The 15609-nt window shown below is 47.1% G+C and overlaps 1 protein-coding gene across 2 annotated transcripts in view; it reads right to left on the minus strand.

Annotated features, from left to right (window-relative positions):
* Positions 1 to 15584, minus strand: part of xpc (xeroderma pigmentosum, complementation group C) — a 43246-nt gene extending 27662 nt beyond the window's left edge. The window contains exons 1-3 of one of the 2 annotated variants that reach the window (XM_067998362.1): positions 15001 to 15584; positions 8552 to 8762; positions 2868 to 2947 (exon numbers count right to left, since the gene is read on the minus strand). In XM_067998362.1, coding sequence (XP_067854463.1) covers positions 2868 to 2947; positions 8552 to 8762; positions 15001 to 15136 — 427 coding nt within the window. In that variant the 5' untranslated portion in view covers positions 15137 to 15584. The remainder of the gene's footprint in view (positions 1 to 2867; positions 2948 to 8551; positions 8763 to 15000) is intronic. The other variant, XM_067998363.1, reaches the window with a different exon arrangement.
* Positions 15585 to 15609: the final 25 nt, after the last annotated feature.

Here is a 15609-nt window from a genome sequence, read left to right on the forward strand (position 1 = left end):
TTATTGGTGAGTAAGTGCCACTTGATAGCACTGTCGACGACACCTTCCATCACTTTGCTGATGATTGAGAGTAGACTGATGGGGCAGTAATTGGCTGGATTGGATTTGTCCTGCTTTTTGTGGACAAGACATACCTGGGCAATTTTCCACATTGTCGGGTAGATGCCAGTGTTGTAGCTGTTTGGCTACAGGCGTAGCTAGTTCTGGAGCACAAGTCTTCAGCACTACAGCCGGGATTTTGCCAGGACCTGTAGCCTTTGCTGTATCCAGTGCACTCAGCCGTTTCTTGATATCACCTGGAGTGAATCGAACTGGCTGAAGACTGGCTTCTGTGATGGTGGGGATATCGGGAGGAGGCCGAGATGGATCATCCACTCGGCACTTCTGGCTGAAGAAGGTTGCAAATGCTTCAGCCTTGTCTTTTGCACTCACGTGCTGGACTCCGCCATCATTGAGGATGGGGATGTTTGCAGAGCCACTTCCTCCCGTTAGTTGTTTAATTGTCCACCACTATTCATGACTGGATGTGGCAGGACTGCAGAGCTTTGACCGGATGCGTTGGTTGTGGAAATCGCTTAGCTCTGTCCATAGCATGTTGCTTCCACTATTTACCATGCATGTAGTCCTGAGTTGTAGCTTCACCAGGTTGGCACCTCATTTTTAGATAGGCCTGGAGCTGCCCCTGGCAAGTTCTTCTACACTCCTCATTGAACCAGGGTTGATCCCCTGGTGTGTTAGTAATAATAGAGTGAGGACTATGCCGGGCCATGAGGTTACAGGTTGTGCTGGAATACAATTCTGCTGCTGCTGATGGCCCACAGCGCCTCATGGATGTCCAGTTTTGAGCTGCTAGATCTGTTCTGAATCTATCCCATTTAGCACGGTGGTAGTGCCACACAACACGTTGGATGGTGTCCTCAGTGTGAAGAAGGGACTTCGTCTCCACGAGGACTGTGCGGTGGTCACTCCTACCAATACTGTCATGGACAGATGCATCTGCGACAGGTAGATTGGTGAGGATGAGGTCAAGTAGGTTTTTCCCTCGTGTTGGTTCGCTCACCACCTGCCGCAGGCCCAGTCTGGCAGCTATGTCCTTCAGGACTCTGCCAGCTCGGTCAGTAGTGGTGCTACCGAGCCACTCTTGGTGATGGACATTGAAGTCCCCCACCCAGAGTACATTTTGTGCCCTTGCTACCCTCAGTGCTTCCTCCAAGTGGTGCTCAACATGGAGGAGGACTGATTCATCAGCTGAGGGAGGGCGGTAGGTGGTAATCAGCAGGAGGTTTCCTTGCCCATGTTTGACCTGATGCCATGAGATTTCATGAGGTCCGGAGTCAATGTTGAGGGCTCCCAGGGCCACTCCCTCCTGACTGTATATCACTGTACCGCCACCTCTGGTGGGTCTGTCCTGCCGGTGGGACAGGACATACCCAGGGATGGTGATGGAAGAGTCTGGGACGTTAGCTGAAAGGTATGATTCTGTGAGTATGGCTATGTCAGGCTGTTGCTTGACTAGTCTGTGGGACAGCTCTCCCAATTTTGGCACAAGTCCCCAGATGTTAGTAAGGAGGACCTTGCAGGGTCAACTGGGTTTGGTTTGCCTTTGTCGTGTCCGGTGCCTCGTGATCTGAAGCCGGGTGGTCCGTCCGGTTTTATTCTTATTATGACTTTACATAGCGGGATTTTTTACAACTGAGTGGCTTGTTCGGCCATTTCAGAGGGCAATTAAGAATCAACCACATTGCTGTGGATCTGGGGTCACATATAGGTCAGACCGGGTCAGGACGGCAGGTTTCCTTCTGCAAAGGACATTAGTGAGTATGAACCCACATTTCTCCCCCACACAGTAAAGGGAGGTGGATCTGTGACCTATCAAACACTCCCAGGGCAGGTACAGCACGGGTTAGAGACAGAGTAAAGCTCCCTCTACACTGTCCCATCAAACACTCCCAGGGCAGGTACAGGGTTAGATACAGAGTAAAGCTCCCTCTACACTGTCCCATCAAACACTCCCAGGGCAGGTACAGCACGGGTTAGATACAGAGTAAAGCTCCCTCTACACTGTCCCATCAAACACTCCCAGGGCAGGTACAGGGTTAGATACAGAGTAAAGCTCCCTCTACACTGTCCCATCAAACACTCCCAGGGCAGGTACAGCACGGGTTAGATACAGAGTAAAGCTCCCTCTACACTGTCCCATCAAACACTCCCAGGGCAGGTACAGCACGGGTTAGATACAGAGTAAAGCTCCCTCTACACTGTCCCTTCAAACACTCCCAGGGAAGGTACAGCACGGGTTAGATACAGAGTAAAGCTCCCTCTACACTGTCCCATCAAACACTCCCAGGGCAGGTACAGCACGGGTTAGATACAGAGTAAAGCTCCCTCTACACTGTCCCATCAAACACTCCCAGGGCAGGTACAGCACGGGTTAGATACAGAGTAAAGCTCCCTCTACACTGTCCCATCAAACACTCCCAGTGCAGGTACAGCATGGGTTAGATAGAGAGTAAAGCTCCCTCTACACTGTCCCATCAAACACTCCCAGGACAGGTACAGCACAGGTTAGATACAGAGTAAAGCTCTCTCTACACTGTCCCATCAATCACTCCCAGGGCAGGTACAGCATGGGTTAGATACAGAGTAAAGCTCCCTCTACACTGTCCCATCAAACACTCCCAGGGCAGGTACAGCATGGGTTAGAGACAGAGTAAAGCTCCCTCTACACTGTCCCATCAAACACTCCCAGGACAGGTACAGTAATGAACCATGAAAACAAGCGGTTTGTAAAATAGGCGTCCGATTTGAACCCGACCCATTCCCACTGGGCGGGTTAGGTTAAAATTACCCCCCCATTAGTAACTTACCTTCCACATCCTCCCAATCATCATCATCATCATCTTCTGAGCTACTTGCTCCCTCCTCCTTCTTCAATCTGTCTGTCAAACTGACATAAAGAGGAAACGTTAGAGAGAATCTAAGTACTGTTAGACCCATAAGGATGTGGCACTGAGACAAGAGGGTCGCGTGTTCCCTCCACCGCCTGTGCTGAGTTTGCTGATTTCTGCCGGGGTCTCGTTAGCGGTGTTAAACTCGGGTGATCTGAGCTCCAGTGATCTAAAGGTTTACCTGCGTCAAAATTCTTCGTAGCTCCGCATCCCAATTTTATTTCAAGTTCCTCGTTAAGAGATACAGAACTAAATATGCTCGCTCATTTAAATAAAAGCAAAGTTAGCTGGTGCTCCAACACACTGTGCCACGGAGAGGACTGGCCTGAATTTATCACCCCCAAACCCCCACCCCCCACAAAGGAATTTGCATCCTTCACCACCGGGAACAGTTTGTTGGGGTAAACTTGACAATTCCCTTTGTAATTTTGAGAAACAAAGAAACATAGAAAATAGGAGCAAGAGTAGGCCCTTCGGGCCTGCTCCGCCATTCAAAATGATCATGGCTGATTGTCTAACTCATTCCCCTGTTCCTGCTTTTTCCCCGTATAGTAACATAGAAACAGGAGTAGGCCATTCAGCCCCTCGTGCCTGCTCCACCATTTGATAAGATCATGGCTGATCTGTGATCTAACTCCATATACCTGCCTTTGGCCCATATCCCTTAATACCTTTGGTTGCCAAAAAGCTATCTATCTCAGATTTAAATTTAGCAATTGAGCTAGTATCAATTGCCGTTTGCGGAAGAGAGTTCCAAACTTCTACCACCCTTTGTGTGTAGAAATGTTTTCTAATCTCGCTCCTGAAAGGTCTGGCTCTAATTTTTAGACTGTGCCCCCTGCTCCTAAAATCCCCAACCAGCGGAAATAGTTTCTCTCTATCCACCCTATCTGTTCCCCTTAATATCTTATAAACTTCGATCAGATCACCCCTTAACCTTCGAAACTCTCGAGAATACAACCCCAATTTGTGTAATCGCTCCTCATAACTTAACCCTTGAAGTCCGGGTATCATTCTAGTAAACCTACGCTGCACTCCCTCCAAGGCCAATATGTCCTTCCGAAGGTGCGGTGCCCAGAACTGCTCACAGTACTCCAGGTGCGGTCTAACCAGGGTTTTGTATAGCTGCAGCATAACTTCTGCCCCCTTGTACTCTAGTCCTCTAGATATAAAGGCCAGCATTCCATTTGCCTTCTTGATTATTTTCTGTACCTGTTCATAACACTTCAATGATCTATGTACCTGAACCCCTAAGTCCCTTTGGACATCCACTGTTTTTAACTTTTTACCATTTAGAAAGTACCCTGTTCTATCCTTTTTTGATCCAAAGTGGATGACCTCACATTTGTCTACATTGAATTCCATTTTCCACAGTTTTGCCCATTCACCTAATCTATCAATATCGCTTTGTAATTTTATGTTTTCATCTACACTGCTTACAATGCCACCAATCTTTGTGTCATCGGCAAACTCAGATATGAGACTTTCTATGCTTTAATCTAAGTCGTTAATAAATATTGTGAATAATTGAGGCCCCAAGACAGATCCCTGCGGGACTCCACTAGTCACATCCTGCCAATGTGAATACTTACCCATTATCCCGACTCTCTGTCGCCTTTCGCTCAGCCAACTTCCTAACCAAGTTTGTACTTTTCCCTCGATTCCATGGGCTTCTATCTTAGCTAACAGTCTCTTATGTGGGACCTTATTAAATGCCTTCTGGAAGTCCATATAAATAACATCCATTGACATTCCCCTGTCCACTACTTTAGTCACCTCTTCAAAAAATTACATCAGGTTTGTCAGGCACGACCGACCATTGTCCCTTGATCCCTTTAGCATTAAGAAATATATCTATCTCCTTCTTGAATACGTCTAATGACTTGGCCTCCATTGCCTTCTGTGGTAGAGAATTCCACAAGTTCACCACCCTCTGAGTGAAGAAATTTCTCCTCATCTTGGTTCTAAATGGCATACCCCATATCCTGAGACTGTGACCCCTGGTTCTGGACTCCCCAGCCATCGGGAACATCCTCCCTGCATCTAGTCTGTCAAGTCCTGTTAGAATTTTATATGTTTCGATGAGATCACCTCTCATTCTTCTAAACTCTAGTGAATATAGGCCTAGTCGACCCAATCTCTCCTCATATGTCAGTTCTGGGATTCCTGCCATCCCAGGAATCCGTCTGGTAAACCTTCGTTACACTCCCTCCATGGCAAGGATATCCTTCCTCAGATAAGGAGATCAAAACTGCACACAATACTCCAGAAATGGTCTCACCAAGGCCCTGTATAACTGCAGTAAGACATTCCTGCTCATGTACTCAAATCCTCTTGCAATGAAGGCCAACATACCATTCGCCTTCCTAACTGCTTGCTGCACCTGAATGCTCGCTTTCAGCGACTGGTGTACAAGGTCACCCAGGTCTCATTGCACCTCCCCTTTTCCCAATCTATCACCATTCAGATAATAATCTTTCTGTTTTTACAACCAAAGTGGATAACCTCACATTTATCCACGTTATACTGCATCTGCTAAGTTCTTGCCCACTCACCCAACTTGTCTAAATCACATTGGAGCCTCTTTGCATCCTCCTCACAGCTCACATTCCACCCCAGCTTTGTGTTGTCTGCAAACTTGGAAATGTTACATTTAGTTCCCTCATCCAAATCATTGATATATATTGTGAATAGCTGGGGCCCAAGCACTGATCCCTGCGGTACCCCACTAGTCACTGCCTGCCACCCGGAAAAAGACCCGTTTATTCCTACTCTCTGTTTCCTGTCTGTCAGCCAATTCTCAATCCATGCCAGTATATTCCCCCCAATCCCATGTGCTTTAATTTTGCACACTAACCTCATGTGTGGGACCTTATCAAAAGCCTTCTGAAAATCCAAATACACCACATCCACTGGTTCTCCCCTATTTATTCTACTAGTTACATCCTCAAAAAACTCCAGTAGATTGGTTAAGCATGATTTCCCTTTCATAAACCTATGCTGACTTGTCTAATCCCGTTAATGCCCTCCAAGTGTTCTGTTATCACATCTTTTATAATAGACTCTAGCATTTTCCCCACTACTGATGTTAGGCTAACTGGTCTGTAATTCCCTGTGTTTTCTCTCCCTCCTTTTTTAAATAGTGGGGTTACATTTGCCACCCTCCAATCTGTAGGAACTGTTCCAGAGTCTACAGAATTTTGGAAGATGATCACCAATGCATCCACTATTTCCAGGGCCACTTCCTTTAGTACTCTGGGATGTAGATTATCAGGCCCTGGGGATTTGTCAGCTTTTAGCCCCATTAATTTCCCTGGCGCTATTTTTTTACTGATACTGGTTTCCTTCAGTTCCTCCCTCTCACTAGACCCTTGGTTCCCTAACATTTCTGGGAGGACAGAACCAAAAAGAACTTTAATAAAGTCGCTTCAAAGTCTTTTGTTTTGCAACGAGTCACTTTAATCGCTTGCCTCTCTCCCCTCCTGGGGGCAGTAATATCCTTCCTATTGTTATTCTTTTAAAAACTCATTCTCGAATTGTGGGCGTCACTGGCAAGGCCGGCATTTATCGCCCGTCCCAAGCTGCCCCGGGAAGGCGGTGATGCAACTGGAGTCACATATAGGCCCAGACCGGGTAAGGACGGCAGGTTTCCTCCCCTAAAGGACATTAGTGAACCAGTTGGGTTTTTACGACAATCCGACAGCTTCATGGTCACTTTTACTGAGACCGGCTTTTTATTTCCAGATTTAAAAAACTGAATTCAGATTCACAAACTGCTATGGTGGGATTTGAACTCACGTTCTCTGGGTTATTAGTCCAGTAACAGAACCACTGCGCTACTGTAGCCACGGTAAATTTGCAAGGCTGTGGGAAAAGAGCAGGTGGGAGAGAGACTACTTGAATAGCTCTTTCAAAGAGTTGGCGCAGGCACGATGGGCCAAATGGCCTCCTTCTGTAATACAAACAGAAAATGCTGGAGAAGCTCAGCGAGTGAGGCAGAGAGAGACAGAGTTAATGTTTCAGGTCGATGACCTTTCATCAGAACTGGAAGATGTTAAAGAGTTAAAGTTTTTGAGCCAATACAGAGCCAGGGAAAGGGGGGGGGGGGGAGGGAGGGAGGGAGGGAGGGAAAAACAAAAGGGAGGGTCTGTGATAGGGTGGAGGGCAGGAGTGATTAAATGACAAAAGGGATGATGGTGCGAGGCGAGGAGGGTGGGAATGGGACAGGTTAAGAGACATAAGGTTGGTCAGGACTAGCTGCAAATGGCAGCAGCAGAACCATTCCCAGCACTGGCTGACCGGAGAAACGGGAGCAGTGGTTCTGATCTGAAGTTATTGGAATCAGTGTTGAGTCCGGAAGGTTGTAAAGTGTCTAAAGGAAAGGTGAGGTGCTGATCCTCGAGCTTCCGTTGAACTTCATTGGACAAAGAGGTCAGATTAGGAGTGGGACCGGGAATTAAAATGGCAGGTCAGGGTCACACTTGCGGACTGAGCGGAGGTTCAGCAAAGCGATCACCCAGTCTGCGTTTGGTCTCTCCAGTGTAGCGGAGAGCGCACTGTGAGCAGTGAATACGGTACACTAAATTAAAAGAAGTACAAGTAAATCGCTGTTTCACCTGGAAGGAGTGTTTGGGGCCCTGGACGGTGGGAAGGGAGCGGGTGTTGCATCTCCTGCATTTGCACAGGAAGGTGCCGTGGGGAGGAGAGCGGGTGTTGGGGGTGATGGAAGAGTGGACCAGGGTGTCATGGAGGGAGCGGTCCCTTCGGAATGCTGAAAGGGGAGAGGAGGGGAAGATGTGTTTGGTGGTGGGATCGCGCTGGAGGTGACGGAAATGGCGGAGGATGATACATTGAATGTGGAGGCTGGTTGGGTGGAAGGTGAGGACGAGGCGGACCCTATCATGGTTCTGGGAGGGAAGAGAAGGGGTGAGGGCAGAAGTGCAGGAAATGGGACGGACACGGTCGAGGACCCTGTCAACTACAGTGGAGGGGAATCCTCATTTGAGGAAAAAGAAAGATATATCAGAAGCACTGGGGTGGAAGGTGGTATCGTCAGAACAGACGTGACGGAGACAGAGAAACTGGGAGAAGGGAATAGAGTCCTTACAGGAAGCGGGGTGGGAGGAAGTGTAACCAAGGTAGCTGCGGGAGTCGGTGAGCTTGTAATAGATATTGGTTGACAGCCTATCCCCAGAAATGGAGGTAGAGAAGTCGAGGAAGGGGAGGGGAGAGTCGGAGATGGACCATGTGAAGGTGAGGGAAGGGTGGAAATTGGAAGCAACGTTGATGAAATTTTCCAGTTCGGGGCGAGAGCAGGAAAGGCACCGATACAGTCATCAATGTACCGGAAAAAGGAGGGAACCCGAGTCGGGCTGAAACAAGGAATGTTCCACGTATCCCACAAAAATAGCTGGGACCCATATGGGTTCCCATAGCGACAGCTTTTATTTGGAGGAAGTGAGTGGAATCAAAGGAGAAGTTGGAGGGTCTGGCCTCCTTCTGTGTAATATGGTTCTATGATTCTATGAGCTGGAAGCAGTACTCGAGTTACAATCTGTTCACTTCACCGCAGGAAGCGAATAACCTCATGGAGTAACGCCTACCCCCCAGTGACAGCCGCACTGCATTTATTCTCTTCGCCATCTTCTCCCTTGACTGAGGGGCTTCTTCCTCTCCCCCTGGCCTTTGATGCTTCCTTTCTTGGTGCGTTGTTAACCCCAGGGCTTGGGCAGATTTGTGGCTTCGCTGCTCCCTTTCCACGGACTTTGCATCTCAACGGAGGCCTCTCGGGTTCGAAGTCCTGGCTATCGTCATCTGTTCATCGAGAGAATAAGCAGGAGCCATCAGAGCAGGTTAAATATATCAGTGGCCTTACGGATTGGCCACGGTAGCTCGGTGGCTTATGACACTGGACTAGCAAATCCAGAGGTCATGAGTTCAAATTGGTAATTTGTGGGTGGGAAAATGACCGTGAAAAAACCCATCTGGTTCACTAATGTCCTTCGGGGAAGGGAACCCAATGTCCCTAACCAGTCTGGCCTACATGTGACTCCAGTCCCACACTAGGTGGTTGACTCAACGCCTTTAGGACTCTCAGGGATGGGCAATAAATACTGCATTGCCAGTGTCATCCATGCCATATCCATTTAAACTCATACAGCGCAGGAGGAGGCCATTCAGCCCATCTTGCCTGTGCCGGCTCTTTGAAAGAGCTATCCAATTAGATCCCACTCCCGTGCTCTTTCCCCATAGCCCTGCAAATCTTTCCTTTTCAAGTATTTATCCAATTCCCCTTTTGAAAGTTATTATTAAATCTGCTTTCACCGCCCTTTCAAGCAGTGCATTCCAGATCAGAACAGCTCACTGCATAAAAGCACTTCTCCAAAAAACATCTGGGGGGGTGGGGGGGTGATGGCACTATTGATTAAGGAGAATATTGCAGTGGTGGAGAGAGAGGATGTCCTTGAAGGTTAAAGGGGTCGGCCATTTAGGACTGAGATGAGGAGGAATATCTTCACTCAGAGGGTTGTGAACCTTTGGAATTCTCTACCCCTGAGGGCTGTGGATGCTCAGTCATTAAGTATATTCAAGGCTGAGATGGACAGATTTTTGGACTCATGGGGAATCAAGGGATGTGGGGATCAGGCGGGAAAGTGGAGTTGAGGTCAAAGATCAGCCATGAACTGATTGAATGGCGGAGCAGGCTCGAGGGGCCGAATGGCCTACTCCTGCTCCTATTTCTTATGTTCTTAAAGGACAGAATCTATTTGGTTAGAGTTAAGAAACAATAGAGGTGCCATTACATTACTGGGCGTATTCTATAGGCCACCAACTAGTGGGAAGGATAGAGGAGCAAATTTTCTGGGAAATTACAGAGAGGTGCAAGAACTATAGAGTAGTGATAATGGGGGACTTCAACTATCCTAATATAGACTGGGATAGTAATAGTGTAAAGGGCAGAGAGGAGAGGAATTTCCGAAATGTGTTCAGGAGAACTTTCTTGATCAGTACATTTCTGGCCCAGCGAGGAAGGAGGCATTGCTGGATCTGGTTCTGGGGAATGAGGCGGGTCAAGTGGAGCAAGTGTCAGTGGGGGGACATTGAGGGAACAGTGATCATAGTATCATAAGGTTTAGATTAGTTATGGAAAAGGACAAGGAGCGATCTTGAGTAAAAATACTTAAATGGTGGACGACCAATTTCAGTGGGTTGAGAGCAGATTTGGCCCGGGTAAATTGGAATTAAAGATTGACAGGCAAAACTGTAATCGAACAATGGGTGACCTTTAAAGAGGAGATGGTTCAGGTACAGTCTGGGTACATTCCCACAAGGGAAAGGTAGGGCAACCAAAGCCAGAGCTCCCCAGATGAGAGATGAAGCAGAAAAAGGTGGCGTATGACAGATGTCAGGTTGATAACACAAGTGAGAACCAGGCTGAATATAGAAAGTTCAGAGGGGAAGTGAAAAAGGAAGTAAAAGGGGCAAAGAGAGAGTTTGAGAATAGACTGGCGGCCAACATAAAAGGGAATCCAAAAGTCTTCTACAGCCACATAAACAGTAAATGGGTTGTAAGAGGAGGGGTGGGGCCAATTAGGGACCAAAAAGGGGATCTACTCATAGAGTCATAGAGTTATACAGCACGGATAGAGGCCCTTCGGCCCATCGTGTCCGCGCCGGCCATCAAGCCCTGTCTAATCTAATCCCATATTCCAGCATTTGGTCCGTAGCCTTGTATGCTATGGCATTTCAAGTGCTCATCCAAATGCTTCTTGAATGTTGTGAGGGTTCCTGCCTCCACAACCCTTTCAGACAGTGAGTTCCAGACTCCAACCACCCTCTGGATGAAAAAGTTCTTTCTCAAATCCCCTCTAAACCTCCCGCCTTTTACCTTGAATCTATGTCCCCTTGTTATAGAACCCTCAACGAAGGGAAAAAGCTCCTTAGTATCCATCCTATCTGTGCCCCTCATAATTTGTACACCTAAATCATGTCCCCCCTCAGCCTCCTCTGCTCCAAGGAAAACAAACCCAATCTTCCCAGTCTCTCTTCATAGCTGAAGCGCTCCAGCCCTGGTAACATCCTGGTGAATCTCCTCTGCACCCTCTCCAAAGCGATCACATCCTTCCTGTAGTGTGGCGACCAGAACTGCACACAGTACTCCAGCTGTGGCCTAACCAGTGTTTTATACAGCTCCATCATAACCTCCTTGCTCTTATATTCTATGCCTCGGCTAATAAAGGCAAGTATCCCATATGCCTTCTTTACCACCTTATCTACCTGTTCCGCCGCCTTCAGGGATCTGTGAACTTGCACACCAAGATCCCTCTGACCCTCTGTCTTGCCTAGGGTCCTCCCATTCATTGTGTATTCCCTTGCCTTGTTGGTCCCTCCAAAGTGCATCACCTCGCACTTTTCCGGGTTAAATTCCATTTGCCACTGTTCCGCCCATCTGACAAACCCATCTATATCGTCCTGCAGACTGAGGCTATCCTCCTCGCTATTTACCACCCTACCAATTTTTGTATCATCAGCGAACTTACTGATCATACCTTTTACATTCATATCCAAGTCATTAATGTAGACCACAAACAGCAAGGGACCCAGCACCGATCCCTGTGGTACCCCACTGGCCACAGGCTTCCAGTCACAAAAACAACCTTCGACCATCACCCTCTGCCTTCTGCCACTAAGCCAGTTTTGTATCCAAAGTGCCAAGGCACCCTGGATTCCATGGGCTCGTACCTTCTTGACCAGTCTCCTGTGGGGGACTTTATCAAAGGCCTTACTGAAATCCATGTATACCACATCCACTGCGTTACCCTCATCCACACGCCTAGTCACCCCCTCATGGAGGCCGAGGGCACGGCCAAGGTAATAAATGAGTACTTTGCATCTGTCTTTACCAAGGAAGAAGATGCTGCCAAAGTCACAGTAAAAGAGGAGGTATTTAAGATACTGGATGGGCTAAAAATTGATAGAGGAGATACTAGAAAGGCTGGCTGTACTTAAAGTGGATAAGTCACCCTGTCTGGATGGAATGCATCCTAGGTTGCTGAGGGAAGTAAGGGTGGAAATTGCAGAGGTTCTGGCCATAATCTTCCAAACATCCTTAGATATGAGAATTGCAAATGTTACATCCTTGTTCAAAAAAGGGTGCAAGGATAAACCCAGCAACTACAGGCCAGTCAGTTTAACCTCAGTGGTTGGGAAGCTTTTAGAAATTAACAGTCACTTGGACAAGTGTAGATTAATAAGGGAAAGCCAACACGGATTTGTTAAAAACAAATTGTGTTTAACTAACTTGATTGAGTTTTTTGATGAGGTAACAGAGAGGGTTGATGAGGGCAACATGGTTGATGTTGTATATATGGACTTTTAAAAGGCGTTTGATAAAGTGCCACATAATAGGCTTGTCGGCAAAATTGAAGCCCATCGAATAAAAGGGCAGCAGCAGCATGGATACGAAATTGGCTAAGTAGCAGGAAACAGAGAGTAGTGGTGAATGGTTGTTTTTTGGACTGGAGGAAGGTGTACAGAGCTGTTCCCCAGGGGTTGCTACTAGGACCACTGCTTTTTAAAAAATATATATTAATGACTTGGACTTGGGTGTACAGGGCACAATTTCCAACTTTGCAGATGACACAAAACTTGGAAGTGTAGTAAACAGTGAGGAGGATAGTGATAGACTTCAAGAGGACACAGACAGGCTGGTGGAATGGGCGGACACATTGTAAATAAAATTTAATGCAGAGAAGTGCAAAGTGATACACTTTGGCAGGAAGAATGAGGAGAGGCAATATAAACTAAATGGTGCAATTCTAAAGAACAGAGAGATCTGGGGGTATATGGCTCAAATCATTGAAGATCGCAGGACAGGTTGAGAAAGCAGTTAAAAAAGCATACGGGTCCTGGGCTTTATAAACAGAGGCACAGAGTACAAAAGCAAGGAAGTTATGTTGAACCTTTATAAAACACTGGTTAGGCCACAACTGGAGTATTGTGTCCAATTCTGGGCACCGCACTTTAGGAAAGATGTGAAGGCCTTAGAGAGGGTGCAGAGGAGATTTACTAGAATGGTTCCAGGGATGAGGGACTTCAGTTACGTGGAGAGACTGGAGAAGCTGGGATTGTTCTCCTTAGAGCAGAGAAGGTTGAGAGGAGATTTGATAGAAGTGTTCAAAATTGTGAAGGGTTTAGATTAACTAAATAAAGAAAATCTGTTCCCATTGGCGGAAGGGTCAAGAACCAGAGGACTCAGATTTAAGGTGATTGGCAAAAGAGGAAAAACCTTTTTTTTACACACAGTGGGTGTTTATGATCTGGAATGCGCTGCCTGAAAGGGCGGTGGAAGCAGATTCAATCGTGGCTTTCAAAAAGGAATTGGATAAATACTTGAAGGGAAAAAATTTGCAGGACTATGGGGAAAGAGCGGGGGAGTGGGACTAACTGGATAGCTCTTACAAAGAGTCGGCAGTGGCTTGATGGGCCGAATGGCCTCCTTCTGTGCTGTAACCGTTCTATGATTCCTCATCTGCCCTCTGGCTCTTCTGCCAATTATCTTAAATCTGTGTCCGCTGGTTATCGACCCTTCTGCCAGTGGAAACAGTTTCTCCCCATCTACTCTATCAAAATCCCTCATAAACTTTAACACCTCTATTAAATCTCCCATAACCTTCTCTGCTCTAAGGAGAACAATCCCAGCTTCTCCATTCTCTCTACATAATTGAAGTCCCTCATCCCTGGTATCGTTCTGGTAAATCTCTTCTGCACCCTCTCCAAGGCCGATTTACGAAGCACAAATTTTTAAAAATCCCTAGGACAAGTTTACCAAACTGACCTTGATTTCTGAAAATCCGTTCCACTCCAGAGACTCAAGCACAAAATCTAGACTGACACTGTAGTGCAGTACTGAGGGAGTGCAGCACTGTCGGAGGTGCCGTCTTTCGGATGAGACGTTAAACCGAGGCCCCGTCTGCCTTCTGCGGTGAACAAAAAAGATCCCATGGCACTTTTTCGAAGAACAGGGGAGTTCTCCCCGGTGTCCTGGGCTAATATTTACCCCTCACTAAAACAGATGATCAGGTCATTTATTTCATAGCTGATTATGGGACCTTGCTATGCCCAAATTAGCTGCTGTGTTTCCTACATTACAACAGTGACTGCACTTCAGAAGTACTTCATTGGCTGCAAAACGCTTTGGGACGTCCTGAGGTTGTGAAAGGCGCGATATAAACGTAAGGCAATCCCTGACAAATATTGACACACTGCGGGGGAACCCTGGTTGTTTCAGCTACTCAAAGGGAAGCTGCACTATTACGGCATAAAATGTTTCCTATAATAATAATAATAGCAACAGAACAGGCTGGGAAGGTAACAAATACAGAAAAATATACACAGCACAGAATTCTCCACACTGTGCTCATGGTATATTGAGCATCAGATGGAAAGAAATCGGTGTCTGCGCAGATCCCCAGAATCCCCTCATCGACCTCTGATTGAGAGCCTACGATCTAATCTCCTCGCCTACTCCTTACATCCTAGTCCTGTTCTGCACTATGGAATTTGATTTTAAGTTAGGTGAACAGAGATTTCCAAAAGAGAAAAACTACGGCACCTTTTAGGTATCCAGGTAAAACAGATTATCTGGTCATTGCTGTTTGTGGGATCTTGCTGTGCGCAAATTGTTTGCCGCGTTTCCTACATTACAACAGTGACTACACTTCAAAAGTACTTCATTGGCTGTAAAACACTTTGGGACGTCCTGAGGACATGAAAGGCGCTATATAAATGCAAGCTGATAGAATAAGATCAAACAGGGTGGGAGGAGGCTTGGGCAGAATGGCCTGTTTCTGTGCTGTAAGTCTTTCTTTTACGACCTCCCAAAGTGCTTTCTAACCAATGAAGTACTTTTGAAGTGTAGTCACTGTTATAATGTAAAAGGTCCGAATCAATTGCACGAACTTACTGCACTGCATTTGATCAGTGACACCACTTGCAAAATCAATTTTCTGCAACATTTGTAAAGATATTTGCAACTTTTAGGTATATTTACCAGGAAGCAGCTGCTCTGCGGATTTTGCACACTTTGCTGGGCACCCTTTGGCTCGTTCAGCTCTGCCGCCCTCCTTCTTCACTCTTTTGGTGTCAGTCTGAGCTGAGGCCACGGTTGACCTTTTCCTCTTGACCATCTTTGAGCCTTATGCAACTTTATGTTTTGGTGCAGTCAGTCCCAGATTTGTCAGACCCTGATATGCAAAAAGAGTTATCTAAGCGGAATTATACAGCGGTTAGTGCCCCGGAAGGAGCAGCCCCTCTGATCATTTTGCTTTGCACGGTTGCCTCTTACTCTGCAATCTCACCAGCCCCAGCGACTGGACCTCCGACCTCTCTGCGCATGTGCACAACGCTGGGTCCTCCCAGTCGCCAGGGGGCGCAGCAGCGGGAGGACCAAGGTTTCCATGACAACCGCGGCAGTCGCGCTCCCTCGGCTGAGCGAGTGAACGCAGTATTTTTTCACTGTTATTTCCGCTACTTTAACTTCAAATAGCTCACACTTTTAAACCGCTGATGATACCCGAATTGAACGGGAACGGGTTACCGATGGAGCGGCACCCGCGCATGCGCGCGCTCTCGCTAAACGCTGACGGCGGGTGAGCGCGCA

This window comes from Heptranchias perlo, chromosome 17 (genome assembly GCF_035084215.1).
Source record: "Heptranchias perlo isolate sHepPer1 chromosome 17, sHepPer1.hap1, whole genome shotgun sequence".
NCBI lineage: Eukaryota > Metazoa > Chordata > Chondrichthyes > Hexanchiformes > Hexanchidae > Heptranchias > Heptranchias perlo.